Source organism: Phalacrocorax carbo, chromosome 1, assembly GCF_963921805.1.
Source record: "Phalacrocorax carbo chromosome 1, bPhaCar2.1, whole genome shotgun sequence".
Classification (NCBI taxonomy): domain Eukaryota; kingdom Metazoa; phylum Chordata; class Aves; order Suliformes; family Phalacrocoracidae; genus Phalacrocorax; species Phalacrocorax carbo.
In genome coordinates, this window is record NC_087513.1 from 134415789 (window position 1) to 134431830 (window position 16042).

The 16042-nt window shown below is 43.1% G+C and overlaps 1 protein-coding gene across 2 annotated transcripts; it reads left to right on the top strand.

Moving 5' to 3' along the window:
• The first annotated feature begins 1167 nt into the window (after positions 1-1167).
• Positions 1168-15789, top strand: ASB11 (ankyrin repeat and SOCS box containing 11). Of its 2 annotated transcripts, none has more exons than XM_009507810.2 (7): positions 1168-1360; positions 4370-4449; positions 7416-7523; positions 10371-10521; positions 10731-10865; positions 11792-11983; positions 14993-15789. In XM_009507810.2, the coding sequence occupies exons 1-7, from the start codon at positions 1183-1185 to the stop codon at positions 15115-15117; spliced, it is 969 nt and encodes a 322-aa protein (XP_009506105.2). In that variant the 5' UTR covers positions 1168-1182; the 3' UTR covers positions 15118-15789. The 2 variants fall into 2 exon arrangements, with proteins under 2 accessions (XP_009506105.2, XP_009506106.2); XM_009507811.2 differs by having other exon boundaries at positions 1183-1360; positions 7467-7523.
• The last annotated feature ends 253 nt before the right edge of the window (positions 15790-16042 follow it).

Here is a 16042-nt window from a genome sequence, read left to right on the forward strand (position 1 = left end):
AGTCTGTCTGCATATATTTTATATAACATTCTAGTGCACCTGGGATGACGGAGTGCTGAAGACAGCAAGGTAGTAAGCCAGCTATATTACTACAAAACCAACCAAATTGCATCTAAAATGTCCAGGGAAATAATTCACTGTAAACTTTCCTTCTGCGTATCCACCATCTCCTTGGGATCTCTAACAGAGGAGAGTCATCCTGCGCTTGCCTTTGACAGGTGTGTAAATTGAAGGGTAAAAGAACCTCGGCAAGGAGTGTATTCAAAGAAGGAAATAAATCTCCCTCCTACTGTTCATATAGAAAAATAGGAATCAAGAAAAGTTTAAATGAAGAGGAGATGGGGTATTCTACATAGATTCAGTTAATTACATGCAGAAAAAAATACTCTGTTCTCTATGGAAGCCATGTGCCTTCAGAAAGAAAAAAGGGCAGTTAAAGAATGGGTGCATCTTCTTCTGTTTCACATATTATACCTTTGAGTCAATGGTGGATAATGTAAAAATATTTACATTCTTTCAAAACAGTAAGATGCTGTTTACAGGATATATTAATGGACACCAATCTTTATCCCTGAATGACGAAAAATACCAGTATGTTGTCATGTGTTTCTGATTACACACTTTCAACGTATTCTTCCCTTCCCAGAATAACTTTGACTTCTTAGCCCTCGCTTTGAAAATATGTGGTTTTATTTCAGATTCTTTCATGATAATGCTTTTCTTTGATATGCTTGCCTTTGTTCTGTATCTCAGTACCAGCAAGGCCTGCTACCAAGACGGGAAAGACAGAAAAGTATTCTTTTTGCAGTATCTCTGAAAAATTTCTGCAACTTCACCTGTGCAGCCTTTGTAAATGGAACTTCTACATCAAAGAATAAATATAATGTGGGTGTATAGGCTTTCAGGTGCTATGGAGAGTGGCTGTCTGAAAATTTATTCTAATTCATGTGGGTTTGAAAAGGATTTTCTGTTTGTTTCCTGTATGGCACGAGATGTTCAAACTCTCTTATCCTTGGTATTGTTATTTAGTATCAAATAGCCCATACCAAATAAAACCAGAATGTATTTTTGGTAACTGAGGAACAGCAGGTCCTGGAGGGTTTAAAATAGATGATATATGATACCAAGAATAGCCCGGTACAACTTAGCCAACCTGAGAAACTATTCAAAGAGCAAACCAAAATGGAGGGCAGTTCTGTTCTCCATGCTTTCACTAACATTTATTTTGCCATTTTTGCTTTGTTTTGCTTCAAGCTTTTAATTAAGATTTCCTTGGCTTTGCTGACCCATTTCTATATTGTTAAAGGCAACAGGAAAGAAGCTGCCAGGATAGCAGAAGAGATCTATGGAATAGTCCCAGGTAAAGTGAAAGTATGTACACTCTAGCATTTAAATGTGCATTTGCTACATTTTTGTAACTTGAGGATTTAAATCACTGAGTTGCCATGAAATGAGGAATCTGTTGCTAAATGCATAGGTGAATGTTTGAAACTGAAGCGCCTTCCATTTCTGGGGTCTTTACAGTGTCAGTATGTGTTGGCATGATTTAGGTGTGCAAAATATGAGACTCCAACAATTACCCAGCTAGAATGAGGACAACAAGGCACTATAGTAAATAAAAAGATTGTTCTTGGAAGCAAGGCATTCTTTAGCAGGTGTTACAGATGGTTTTACTAAATAACTAGCTTTACTGCCAAAGAATATTTAGGGTAAAGTTTTAGCGTGTTGATTTTCTGAAAGGAGATACTAGGAGGATATAACTAATGACTTTTTGAATCCAAGCCAAGAACCCCTGTTTTGTTAAATCAGATGATAAAAATGAATACAGCTAAAATTATTCTGAAAAATATACAGCACGGGAATATACAGTATTTAGTAGGCTATTTAGTAGGTAATTTATTGGTTTTGGTTGTTTTTTTTAAGTGATTTTACTCCTTCACACCACTGCCATAATAATAAGTAGACACGCGTTTGCATGCCCAGTAATTCCACTAATTAAAATGACACAGTATTTTACATTTACTACTAATGAGGCCATATTTTCCTACTTGAAGATTATTATCAGCATTGTGACATCACAGATTTTTATGTGACTTATTTGTTGGGCACTTGCTTCGTGATGAATAGTGCCACCATGAACAGGCACATGAAGTGAGGAGAACATGGGTGGTGCACGATGGCCACCCAAAGCAGACAAAGATCTGGCCAAGAGAAACACTGCAGCAAAGAATTTTTAACAAAGCCTTTCTATAGAGGCATGCCTAGTTTATTTATTTATTTGTTATTCTCCAGAATATAATTCCAATCATTTATTACTGTCATTTTTTTCCAAGTGCCTTCACGCAATTGTAGTCAGACAAGTGGCAAACAGCAGGTTTTCCTTCATGGAAAGGTTCTTATTGAAGCACCTTGAAGTTTAGCAGCCCACAACATATTTTTATTTTTATCTGCAAGTTGCCATTTGCAAAAAGCCATTAAGGATAATCTTACAAAACGTAAGATCATGTGATGCTGTTGCTGGGGCACTGTATTGGATTACAGGCAGAACTTCACAGCCTTTTCTCTTTGCAGTGAAGTGGGGCAGAAGCAGCAGCAGCAGGGCTGCTTCATTTGTCTTGTACACATTTAAAAAGACACAGTGTTTTCAGACATGTCGCTCACAACTGTGAAGGGAAGATGCGCCCCGTATGGGAACTATATTTGCCACACATTTCAGGGAGGTAGGTTGCTGTGGCTAGCATGGAAGTATGCAACAGCATGTGTTTTCATGGTGAGGCATATGTGTGCATACACATGCATCGTAAATGCATGTGACGTGCGCTTGCACACGCTATACTGAATGCATAAAAGGTTAAATAAGGCACTGTAGCTCTGTTGTCTGAGTTACTCCTGAGTCTTCCTGCTGTATAAGGGCCCTGGTTTTTGTCACTTGCAATGTCTTCTGACTTTCTGAACTGAGCTTGCCTATTTCAGTCACCAGCATGATGAGGGATGTGGGATTTTTTGGATGTTTTCAGGAAAATGTTTTTCAGTCCCTACCTGGTTCTTGTTTCCATCATTTTGCCTGGGGTGCCCAACTTGGTCCTTAGGAGCCTGGTCATATATTGTGCCAGCTGGTCTTTCCGTGCCAGCTTCCTGCCTTAAGAGCCCAGAAACAGCTCCTTAAACAAATGGAAACAAAAGTAATAACTATTGCCAAACCTATAGCCCCATGAGGTGAAGTGCATCCCGGTTCTCAGGTAACAAAAGGAGACTCCTTGGCCAAGGCTGAAACCTCTGCTGCATCCTTGGCCTCAAGTCCCCAGGGATGTGCCTATGCCTCTCATTGATTTCTCCCTGCCTCGGGTAACACCCGAAATGGAGGTAAATCACCCTTTCCATTCTCTCTAGTGTGTGGCATAGCTGAAAAAATTAAATAGGACAAGGGTTTCAAATGCAGTGCTCAAGAGGTTGCTGTACAACAGAGCATGAACACACACACTGGCATTGCTTCTGTCCTGTGGCTCTGTAAATGTAGCTGGCCTTTGGAGAAATACACACTGTGCCGCAGTATGGTTATAAATTTTAATATAGAACAAGTAAATATGCTCTTTACTTGAGTTGCAGGGATTTAACCTGGGCTGACTGACTATGCCTGCAGGTAGTAGCTAGGCTAAGGAATATTTTTCTTGACACATGAATAGATTAAGATAACAAAAAGGGCAATAGGCTAGCCTACATGAAGGAGTCTGAACAGTTCAACAACTCAAAATTATTAAGGAAGAAAAGTAAAGCCTCAGGCAGAATTTATTTTTCCATATCTTTTCTGCAGCCTTCTAAAGAGGAGGAGGATGAAACCTGTTACCTGGTAGTCTGAGCTGGAGGATATTATTTATGAAATTGTCAGATCAGGAAATAAAACTGCCAGGGACATGCCAGAATTTATCTGATTGACAAGTCATCCCTGTATCTCCCTGCTATGAGTCTCTGAACAAAGTACACGAGAAGCTGGAATATGATTTGTGACAAAAGCTCCCTAGGAAAGATGGAGGCTGATACAGTTTTGGATAGGAGAATTGTAGGGCTCTGAAGTCCCTGGGCAAGTCCCAGCAGCACTAAACTCGTGGTTTTTGCTGAAGCATGTTTTTAGCTGTTTTGAGAAGTTCCGCCAAGAAGCTTTTGTTTAGGTCCCTGAGCGAGCGGCCAGCGCTCTCAGGAGTGCTGAGCCCTCAGCTGCTCTGCTGAAATCAATTTATCAAAGAGTTTCACCGCTGACCCCACATTGATTTCAGTCCTAATCTGCATTTGCACGCAGCTGTTTTTCCCCTGTCCTCCCGGGATCTGCTTTTGCTGCTTACCTGAATTAACTTCTATGCGTTTGCTGTTTCAGGCAGCTGGGCAGACCGCTCCCCTCTTCATGACGCTGCCTTCCAAGGACGCCTCCTCTCTTTGAAAACCTTGATTGCACAGGTAAAAGCCCACAGGTAAAGAAAGGGTTGGGAAGCAGCGTAGTTTCTGTTGAATTGCATCTGTGAGTTGGTGAGCTGGTAAGAGACTGCAGCAGGGCATAAGAAATACAGTTGCATAAAAAATATATCCTCGTACATGCCTTTGGGCATGTATTAGTTTGCTCAGTTGGGATGCTGGGGACAAGCCCAGGACAAAAATTGTTATAGCTTGTAGCTTGCTGTACGATAAACAATGATCCTTGGGCTCTTTCTCAGTGATAAACCGTGCAAACTGGGCTTGAGAATAGAGACAATATATATATATCAGCTATTTAAAAAATCGGTAGAAAGCTGTAAAAGTACAGCTTGCTGTATAAAACAGCAAGCGTGGTCTTCCTAGAGGGAGGCCTGTCAGCCTGAAACCCTTTGCTCCAAATGAAACCAACAGATCAGGCAAAAGAAAAAGATGAGGAAATAATGTACTAGAAAGGACAAGAAGCTGGATATGAAAGTGGGAATCTTCCTTACCACCTTTGCTTAAACTCAATGCCATCATCTGGCACAAATAAGCAACAGTCCTCCTTCCCCCCCAAGGCAACTGCAGGGGAATTAATTCCCTGAGCGTAAGCTTTGTGACTTGGCCATCAGACTTTTTATATTCAAGGCAAATAATTTTTTACCAGTGAGGTTACAGCTCGAATGGACAACATCCTCAAGGAGAGGAGCTGCCAGTGCGAATGCCTCTACTCCAGACATCTCTCAAGGCGTGGCTGCAGCTCGAAGAGGTTGCTGTTTACAGCCAGTATTCCCCCTCCGATTTTGCTGATCCCTCTTTCCTTCACCTGCTGATACCAAATGATTTTTATGGAAAAGGAAGTGATGGAGGTTAGGGATAACAAGAAAGAGGGCTTATTCATTCAGGGCTTTGCTGGTTTCCTGACCCCCTCTGTTTCCATTTATGCTGACCTTACACCATCTTATTAGTGGGGCATCTGATGTTGTGGTTATACACTAGGTGCCCTGATTATACACTGGTCATGGTTATACACTGGAGAAGCACACAGTGTTGTGGTTATACATAACCTAGTTAATCCACACTTTTTCCTTCTCCTGAAGACTTTTGATTTTGGGAGTGAAGGATGAAGGCCCTTGCTGATAAAAAGAGATCAAGGCGGCAATGTCTGTAGAGACTGAATTGGAGCTGATTCACCACAGCTTGATAAATAAATGTAGGGATGAAGCTGTTCATGGAGCTGCATAATCATTGCTCATTGCCTCTAATATAGTTACACTACTAGCCTAAAATTAAATATTGATCTATACTTCAGGGTATATGTGGGACACTCAGAAGCCTCTGCCATAGGACCACAGCTTTCAAGAAAGACAGTGAGGCTTCTGCTCCCCAGGGGATGCCAGGATATAAGGGGACTATGGAGCACTGGAGTTTTAAAAGAGCTCAAGAACTCACCAATGCCTGTTCCAACACCAAAAGAAGAGTATGATTTTTCACATATGTTGAAAACAAGGTTTAACATGAGCGATGTTTGGCAAAGAGCTCTAGTAAGATCTAGAACTCATTCTCCATTTTGTAATGGAAGGGATTGCTGTTTTGCCCAAGATATTAGTACTTTTTGACTTGCAATATCTGAGTTTCATTTGTTAAATATAGATATCTGAATAACGATTCAGAATAGGTCTCCTTACCAGGAACCTCTAGAAGACATTACTCTTGAAGGAATATGCCGACCATTAAGTATGAGATGCCTATGCAATTAGGGAATGGAATAATCTCAACAGTTTTTCAAGGTTTTATCTATTTGCCTGGCACTGATACAATGTACAGGAAATTTCTAGCGAGAGCTTTTACATTAATAACACTTTCACGTGTCTGAGAAACAGTTGTTTTTATTTCATAGAAATTCTAGCTTTAGCTGATTGCAGTGGTTGCTTTTAATGCTCATTGCGTCAGGACTGGTGACTTTTTTACAGTTTTACATTGCTCACAGACACTTATTTCTCCCCATTGCGTTTGGTCCTGCCTGCTAAAAAGTGCGTTGCTGCCATCTTGTGAGCGGCCTGGTTTATAGCACATCAGGTAGAGACCAGCTGTGTTACCAAATATGTCAGGTGGAAAATGGAGCTGTTTCCAGGCCTCTTCTCACACGTGGTTGTAAAATCTTAATTACCAGGAGATTTAGCTGCTTTCTGGGAAAAACACGTATGACAATTGGTCTCCTCTGTGAATATGTCTGGTTTCTGTTTGTGCAGGAATAGATGTAAGAACTGTCATTTAGGGAAATACCTGTAATAAGGCATTTGTAAATCATAGTTCCTTCTTCCAGTGTAAAAATGTTTCCTGAGTGGTCAAGTAAGGGGAACTGATTAATGGGTAGGATTGGTCTCATCTATCTTATGGGTTTACGAGGTACTCACTGCCTCTGAGTGAAACACACTGGGCACCCCATATAGTCAGTGGAATTATTTTTAGGACACAATTCATCATCTGACCTACTAGAAACAGGTGGTTTAGCATGGGGTCAATCATATCCTAGGGGAGCCTGTTTCTCCCCATTGAAGGAGTCAAGGGCTCCAGCCAAGCTACTGATACCTGTGCCAGAGGCATCCCTGTTCAGAGAGATGAATCCCACTAGCTGTAGCTCCTGGTGCTGGACTTAATAGGGAAGGTAATGCCACCCTTATAGGTTAAAGAAAGACAATGTCTTTCCTGTGATTGATGATGCATTATAAAAAACTAGAAATAGAAGGCATAGCTTGTCCTTGCTTCCTCTTTAGCCTCATCACCAGCTGCTGTCTTTGGGGATGAGCACCAAAGCACTGAACAACATTAATCCAACCCTAACACCCTCCCTGGACACGCCCCTAGTGATGTGGCTCCCCTCCACCACGGTCCAGCACCTGCACCAGCCCCAGGGGAGCCCTGTGGGTAGGGCAGGGCTTTCCCCCCATGCCCCCCGCCCTGTGTTGCAGGGTTTCAATGTGAACCTGGTGACAACGGACCGTGTGTCAGCTCTCCATGAGGCCTGCCTGGGCGGCCACGTCGCCTGCGCAAAGGTGCTGCTGGAGAATGGTGCTCAGGTGAGTCCTGGGGAGGCTGGTGGGGATGCGGGTGCCTGGGTCACAGGTGCTTCCTGCCTCAGCAGGGATGTTGGATGGTCTGTCCATGGGGCAGGACCAGGCTGTGAATGGACAGGAGCATCCCAGGCAGAAACGGGGAAAAATAAAACAGTGCTTTGTTTCCATGGGTAATGGATTTGCCTTCCCCTGGTGGTTGCTTGGGTCACCGTGTTATTCCATTTTGTTTTCCCTCTGTATGTGAAATGTAGCCATGATTGATGGAAAAGAAATGAGAGATCCTAGGTGAAAATAACCTTGAAGAAAATGATTTGTCCCTTTTTTCCCCTGTAACAATCACTGGGATTGCCTCTGCTTTTCTGTGGGATGGTTTTGGAGTCTCACGTAAGTAAAACTAGACGTGCTTAAAGAAATGAAACGCTTTATCTGCTAATAAAATAACATTTCCCCCAGTTGGACCTAAGGTAGGATACATGTTAAAAATGGAGATACAGGAATGGATGAAATATATATAATACATTTCATTCAGCTGGGTTTTCAAGCACAATTTATATGGCAAGAAGCTGAGCAGCACCATAACGGGCAATCAAGCTATCTTCTGCAGAAGAAAATACATTTGTCAACTTCCTAAACTGTATGCCAAATTTCTATCCCTTAGGAAGATGAAAGAAAAACCCCTTTCTGGTCGGTTTTACTTGATTTTGGTATATTAATGACATTGTCTTTTTATAACTCAAAGAAATAATCTCTGAACAACCTGTTGCTTTCCTAAGAAATCAGCCTGTTCCTGGTAAAATATATAGCTCTGGTGTTTTTTTGTTTTTACTCTGTTAATAAATAAAGCCAACAGGTTGTTGTCTACCTTCTGGAAGAAAATGTGCCATTCTGCTGCTCTCCTTTATTGCTCTGCTATTCTTTATATTCTTTTTAACCAAACCGCTTACTCCACAACAGCTGTTTTACCATTCTTCCCTCTTTTACTGGTTAAACCAATGCCAGGTAGAGGGAAAGCAAGGATGTAAGGTCTATTCTCCACTTATCTCCATGCTTATCCTTGGTTATCAGCTTGCCTGAATCACTGGCCCTGTTGTGAAATGATGCTGATAGACCCCCAGTGCCTCCAACAGCTCCAGCTACATCTGCCAGCTGAGACTCAGGGGAGGTGGGGGGCAGTGATGTGCTGCAGTGCTGCAGCATGTCATCCGCCTGAAACACAGATACCCCCAAAGCATATCTATTTCTTTCCTTTTGCGGTTTTGGAAGCTGTGCAGGGTGAGGGATAGTTTAGCTCAGCAATTAGCAGGAGGGGAGGAAGATCAAGGAAGAGGCTGGGATCTGCAGTGATGATATTGTTGAAAGAGTCTTAGCTGGAGCCCTGCAATTTCAGGAAGAGCAAGCTTCCTTTTGGGCTCCAAGATCTGAGCAGGCAGATGTCCCCCATGCTGCAGTACCGGATATCGCCCCATATCATGCTGGCTTGTCCACCTCCTGGCCCTGTCATGATTATTTTCTAGCCAGGTCTGTTCCCCACACTGGTTTTCCATGAAGGTGAGCAAGCAGAGGAGGCACCAAGGAACAGGGCCTGACTCCTCCAGTGTACCTGCCTAATTTGCAAGCGCAGCTTCATGTTGGGGAGCGTACCCTCGCTCTGGCTGCTGCGTAGTTGGAGCCTGCTGAAGACAGCAAGGACTGAAACACTAGAAATGGCAAGGACTGGCTTGTAATTGTGGGGAAAGCACCTTGTGGAAAAGGTGTTAACTCATACAGCATCGTAAACAAGTCAGTCAAATGAACAAGGACAAATGATACCTAGGAAGGTATCAATGGCAGATGGTGCACTGCTTAATTACTCAGAATAAATAATAGGTTCTTAAACATCACTGCCCTTCTCTGCTTTAAAGGCAATAATATCTTGCTAGTTAAATTGTGTGAGCTAAGATATCTCTACCCTGGTGTTCCAACCCCTTTGCCATGCAGCTCCTGTGCTTGCACTGGTGGCAAAGTCCTTCAGCTTCCCCAGTGGCCCAGGACTTCTCCAGCCCTTCCTCTTCCATCTCTTTCCTCTTCTCCCTGATTTGGAAATCGCCCATATTGCCACATGCTTGCATAATCCATTGCTCTTCTCCAGTGTTCCACGGAATTAAAGACACGCAGATTTGCTGCACGAACTGCCTCTGAGTGCTGGCTACGTAGTTAAACATAGCAGCTACAGCGCTGTGCACAACACAAGCCAGGGTCTGTGCTGTCCCAGTGGAGAATGACGGATGGTGGTTCTTGCCAGGTCTTTATACTGGAGGAGGAGGAAGGAAGTTCCTTCTCTCTTACACACACACACACACACACACACACACATGAACACAAACTCTTTCAAACTCCTTTTCTGTTCAGGATCAAGACTGCGTTTCCACAAAAATTTCTTTTGCTGGAAATGTGTTTTCAGGTGAAAGTATTAAACATGAAGTGTTTTCATTAAAAAGCAAAGCCATTTTCATCTGAGTGTATTCTGGCTTTGGGTTGGTGCAAAGTAGACAATCATGAAGATACTCAAGTTCTCCACTCAAAAAAGAAAATTAAATCTGCATTCTCTGAGCAACTCTAGGAGCAGAATATGTAGCAGGCAGTGTCTCTGCCTTATGGCACTAGGTTTCCGGGAAAGAGGGCCGATCTCAAAGGAGAAGGTTATATATGTTGTGCCACAACACATAACTCAAAAAGTTGTAAGCAAATTCAATTCTGAAATTAAACAATAGAAGCGTCGTTTTCTGGTGCATTTCTGGTGTGCACATGGGGCATGCTGCAAGGGCGTTCCTCTTAAATCAGATTATCCTGAGTGTTCTCTTGCTGTTCCAGGTCAATGCAGTCACCATCGATGGGATCACACCTCTGTTTAACGCCTGCTGCAGTGGTAGCGTGGCCTGTGTCAACATGCTGCTCGAATTTGGAGCCAAGCCACAGCTCAGGAACCACCTTGCATCACCCATTCACGAAGCAGTCAAGAGAGGTAACGTTCAGGCTGTGAGTGAAGCTAATAACAACTAAATGAGGAATACATCTTCTATTGATGTTAAAATATTTTTTAAAAAAAAACCCTTGTCCGTACTGGTAGGGATAAATAGGCTTGGCTTATTCCCAGCTCTTGTGCCTCATTGGTTGCATCTGGGTGTATTCTGCTCTACAGCACTTCAGTGACGGCTCTTCTTCTCTCCACAGGTCACAGGGAATGCATGGAGATCCTTCTGGCCCATGAGGTTGACATTGACCAAGAAGATCTGCAGCACGGGACCCCGCTCTACGTGGCTTGCACGTACCAGAGGACAGACTGCGTCAAGAAGCTTTTGGAGCTAGGTACACCTGGAAAAGGGGCCAGGGAGAGCTGTGGTGGGAGGCAGTGCTGCTGGTCTCTCTGAGCTGCCTCTCCACTGCAAACTTTAGGGGTTATTTCCACAGGAGGTGCTTTGGGCAGTCCAAGTCTGTGAGACCCATTTGAGGCTATTAAAAATTTCGCCTGCATTCATGAAGAATTTGTGATTTTCTCAGCAAAAAAAAAAAAAGCCCTAATTACAGAGACCTCCCTGAGACTGTCTGAATATGAAAATAAAATACTTCTAGTTTTCTAAAATGATAACAGGAAGCACAGGCAATGCTGGCTAGTATTAGTGACCAAAATCAACTCTTGATTATGATAAACTGCCATGCTAAACATTAACTTCACCTACTTTGCAGTAGATGATGAAGACAGCAGTAAAGCTGCTTGAAAGAATAATTACTGCAGGTCCAGGCACAGCCTATGAGCTAGCATAAATTTTTTGCTGTCAGTGTACATTAACTGACTTACACCTGCTCAAAATGTGGCCCTGCTGTGCCTGGAGAGCCCAGGGCAAGCGTTTTGCTTGCTCTACTCCTGGAGTTATTTCAATGCGGTACCTAAAGGGTCTTTTTTTCCTCCCAGTAATTAAATTAACATAATCTGTGTTAGATTTTATGTTGTTAACAAATTTACAGAGCATATGGTAGGCTTTGAGCATCTGTTGAGTTGAAGGTCAAGCTGCTCAGTTCTGTCCATCACAGACAGGGTTCAGTGGCTCAGAGGACATTTATACAGCAGGTATTTGACCTCGTGAGTTTTGTACTGCTGCTATTGAGAGAAATAAGGGAGGTTTATGTGCCATCCATCCCCTTCATTTATTGAGGCTACTGGTGAAAACCTGTCTGTGTGATGTGGGTTTAGATGGTTCCTGCTGGATTTAACCATCCACTCTTCTTCACTCAAGGAGCCAACGTTAATGTGGGGAAGCGATTAGACACCCCCCTCCATGCAGCAGCAAGGAAATCCAGTGTGGAGGTAGTGGTGTTGCTGACAGACTATGGTGCTAACCCAAAATGCAGAAATGCTGAACTCAAATGTGCCCTGGATCTTGCGGTACCCAACAGCAAAGTGGAGCAGGCGCTTCTGCTTCGGGAAGGTAATGGTTTCCTTTCTTCTCTTTTTCTAAGTACAACTGTATATATTTCCTTTGCCTAAGTAGATTTTCTTAACTGCTTTTATAAGTAATGCTCTATGTAAGTTCCTGTATCTTCTCTACTGATTTCAAGCCTGCATCACATGACATAGAAATGAGTAAGAGATCTCTGCTTTGTTACTAGATCTGCCACCAAGTGTCAGGGTTTTAGTGGGTCAATTTGTCAGTTGTTCTGTGCTTTTCTTTCCTGTCTTCTGAAGGAAAATTATATGTATTTACCTACAGGGACTCTAAGGATTAAAAGCTGTCATGAGAGTTTATTCATTGATAATATTTTAGTACCACTATCTTGTGTTCAGCTTAGTGTCATGGCCCAATGTCCTGCCTCCTGCAGAAAAAGCAGCATGAGTGTGTGTGTCCTTGGTCACCAGGAGAAAGCAGAGCTATTTGCTAGGTGGCTGTTCAGCTTCGCGGCATGAGCTCTTCAGTGCGGCTGATGGTCTGCAAACCCACCACAATCCAGCAGTAGCCTTTGCAGCTTACTTTCAGCCTTCCTACAATATTTCTGATAATCTTTCCAGTCTACTGGAAGAAACTTCTGAGCAGAAATGAATCTAGATCTTCTTGTGCCATTTTCACCTGCACCACATGCAGCCAGAACTTGATGAATCCAATAGCAATATTCCTGGGATATGGATATGCTGAATTAAGTCCCCGCCCTCCTTCCCTAACCTCCGTGTTTCCCAGCTCACTGGTACTAGTCAGCCTATGCTCGCCAGGGCTTTGTGAGCAGGGAGGGTGAATGGTGCTTCCCCAGGCAGACAGCCTGCTGCCTTCCCGGGCACCAAGGAGCAAAGCACGATGTGCACAGAGAGCCTGTTTCCAGCTGCAAAATAGCTCTTGGATGGTGCCAGCCCTCTGCACACAGGTGGCTTTTATAGGGGAAACGAAAGATTGGCTTAATATCCTTCTGCCCTACTCTCTTCCTCCATGGCTTTTCATGCAGAGCATTAATTTGTCATGTCTCAAACCTTCTGGTAGGACTTCTGCTCAAATGCTTCTCACCTCTTGTGACTTCTGTCCCCATATCTGAGGTGTTCAGGGCTCAGTGATGGCTGTGTGAGCAAAGGCAGTGCTTGCAGTTGTACTGCTCCAGACGCCCTGTGTGACTGAGAGTTTGTGTAGATAAAGAAATATTCCAATATAAATATTTTTTTCTTCCTGAACCTTCTTTTTGATTTCCGCTTTCAGCTTGTCACCCATTCCTCCCTTACAGTCAAAGGCACTAAAGGACACTTCAGCTCCTGTTGGCTCTTCACTTTTCGGAAATGAAGCTCCCTCAGTTTCCTTACCTATCTCTTCAGTCCTGCTTTCAGATACTTTGCTGTATCTAACATCTGCAGCTGCACTTTTCCGCTACTTCTGTGTTTTCTGAAACCCCCTTCTGTTTGAAATAAGCACCTCAGGGACTTCTCTTGAAAAGCTTTCTTTCTACCCCAACTTTTCTGCTGTGGTTACATAGATGTTTCCCTTTAATTGCTCCTCTTCCTAGCTATTAAGCGACGTGAAACAGAAAATGTTTCTGTTCTGTTCCCAAAGCAGTTACTTTGGGAGATGGTAGCTTCTTTCTTCACTTCCAGTGACAGTAGTACAAGTGCTCTTTTCTAAATATCCCATATTTTTCTATTAATTTCTTCTCAGAGGGGCCATTATCAGCCTCTTTAGGCTCCTAAATTTTCCTGTAGTGAAAGTATATATTTTGAAGCTTGCCTGGAAGATATAAGGACAGGCTTTTTAGCGCACATCTCTACCCATTGCTTGCTAAACACTGCTGTGATCGCTACTGTTTGGCCAGAAACCAGAGGGGCAGGGCTGATCCAGGGCTTGAAAACCGAGCACCTCTGAGCAGGTGTAAAGGTTCAATGTGGAGCAGCTCCAGCAAGAGGAAAGCAAAGGGGAGGCAGGGACACATTCACTAGCAAGTTGCATTTGCACTTGCAGGCATGAGATTGCAGAAGAAACAGAGCCTTGTTTCCAGTGGGTTTGTGCCTGGTGTGCCTCTCACCTGACCCGTGGTGGGGTGGGCTGGGGGCACCTGCCTCGACACCCCGTGGGGAAGCCACTGGGGCATCACCGTGGTGTGCAGTGCTGTGCAAGCCACTCCCAAGCCGGCCTCCCCGTTGTCCCAATGAGTCTTCCAACAGCTTTCCTACCAGTGGACTCTCTGATGCTTAACAAAAGTTTAACACATGTCAGCCTTTCCCTCAGGGCAAAAAGGCCTCTCACCTTTTTATTCTCTATTTTCCCTTTTTTTTTTTTTCTTTTTACCCTGGGTGCCTTTTGCACAAAAATTTTGGGGACATTCTATCTTCAAGACATTCTCCTTTCAGTCAGACTTAACTAAAATTGGATGACACATTAAGAAATTATTTTGGGGAGCACTGACAGACTGACTGACATACATAAATATTTAGAAATAGTATGGTCATATTAAAAGGCTGAGTTGCTGTTACTACTTCTGCAGGTACCTGCTGAGACACCAGCAGTTGGAAGAAGCACATTCTTTATATATGAACAGCTAGCTGTATTTGCCATAACCACCTTGTTATGGCTGGTCTACACTGAGCACCTCTGCAACTCCTCGTAATCCCTCTTGTCTTTATCCTCACAACACTGCTGGGAGTGTCTTATTTCCTAAGCAAGGGCTATGCACCCTCTATCTCCAGTGTAGATATCTTTATAGCATTTTAAGTATTTTCTCAAGAAAAGATGCAGAAAAGCCTAGCCATGCATGCAGAAAAAGGATTTTAGTGCTCATAGTTTTCAAATTGCTGAACCAATTTTAACAACATAAGTTAAATATGAACAATAATGCATTTAGCTCTCCCTGACTTCAGCAATTAATTTTATAGTGCTAGATCTGATTTACAAATCTTGCTGGTGTTTGTTGCTTTCTGACTTATACTGGTGGTGGGATCGGGGGTCCTTGTTCTTGCCTTTTTTTTTTTCCAGGTCCTGCCAGCCTTGCCCAGCTGTGCCGGTTGTGTATCAGAAAGCATCTGGGTCGGTCGTGCCTATATACAGTCCACAAGCTGCACCTGCCTGAGCCACTTGAGAACTTTCTCCTTTATCGATAAGTCTGTGACTATCTTTAAAGAAAGAGGAACAAATGGTTGTTTACTCCAAAATTATTATATCAAAGAAAAAAAATCAAAGACATAATTTACTGTCTACTGTGGATACCAAACATTAGCTGCTATGTGACAGTGCAAATTGAAAACACCTTTTCACAGACAGTGAATGGTGTTATGGATACAGTTCCCCCCCAGTTTAGTGTAACATCCACTTATGCCAGCCTGAGAAGTTGTAATACATGAACAGCTCACTTGACGTGTTCGTAGATGCACATGCACACAACCCACCCACAGACATGCAAAGAGGTTTTCCCTGCATTTAGTGTTACATTTATTCTTATAGTATCTTTGCAACTTCTTCCTCTCATCTATCCAATCTCACTGGCAAAATCAAGGTAGTGGCTATTATTCTTCCACTAGTGTGAGAATGAAAGCCTTCAGTGCCCAACATCAGCTGTATACAATATCTTTTGTCACACACATCTTTTGTCGGCTTTGACTTTGCATCCTGCCACCTCTTTCCCATGATCTAGTGGAGCCGTAGCAACTTCCAGCAAGCTCTGGCTGTCCAGCCACCATACACCTCCTCGCCCTGAGCCCAGCTGCCACCAATGCTAGCACATCTTGTCCTCTGAGGTGCAAACTGTGTTATCAAAGCAGATGCAGAGGTTTAGATTAAGCTCACAAAAATGTCTGAAATTCTTAAAAAAACCCTTCATCTCTTCTAAAAGAAGTTCTAAGCTATGTCACCTGAGATCTGACTGTGTTCATTACATGAACTATTTTTCTTAGCTGAATTCCAGGACAGAACTGCAGATCTTTTCATAGGCACAGTAGGTCAGCTTTCAATGTCTGTCCTTTGCAAGGTTTAAGGATAACCAAGGGAGTGAGTTGCTTCTGTTGGGGTTTGCATGCTTTGATGTTTCTT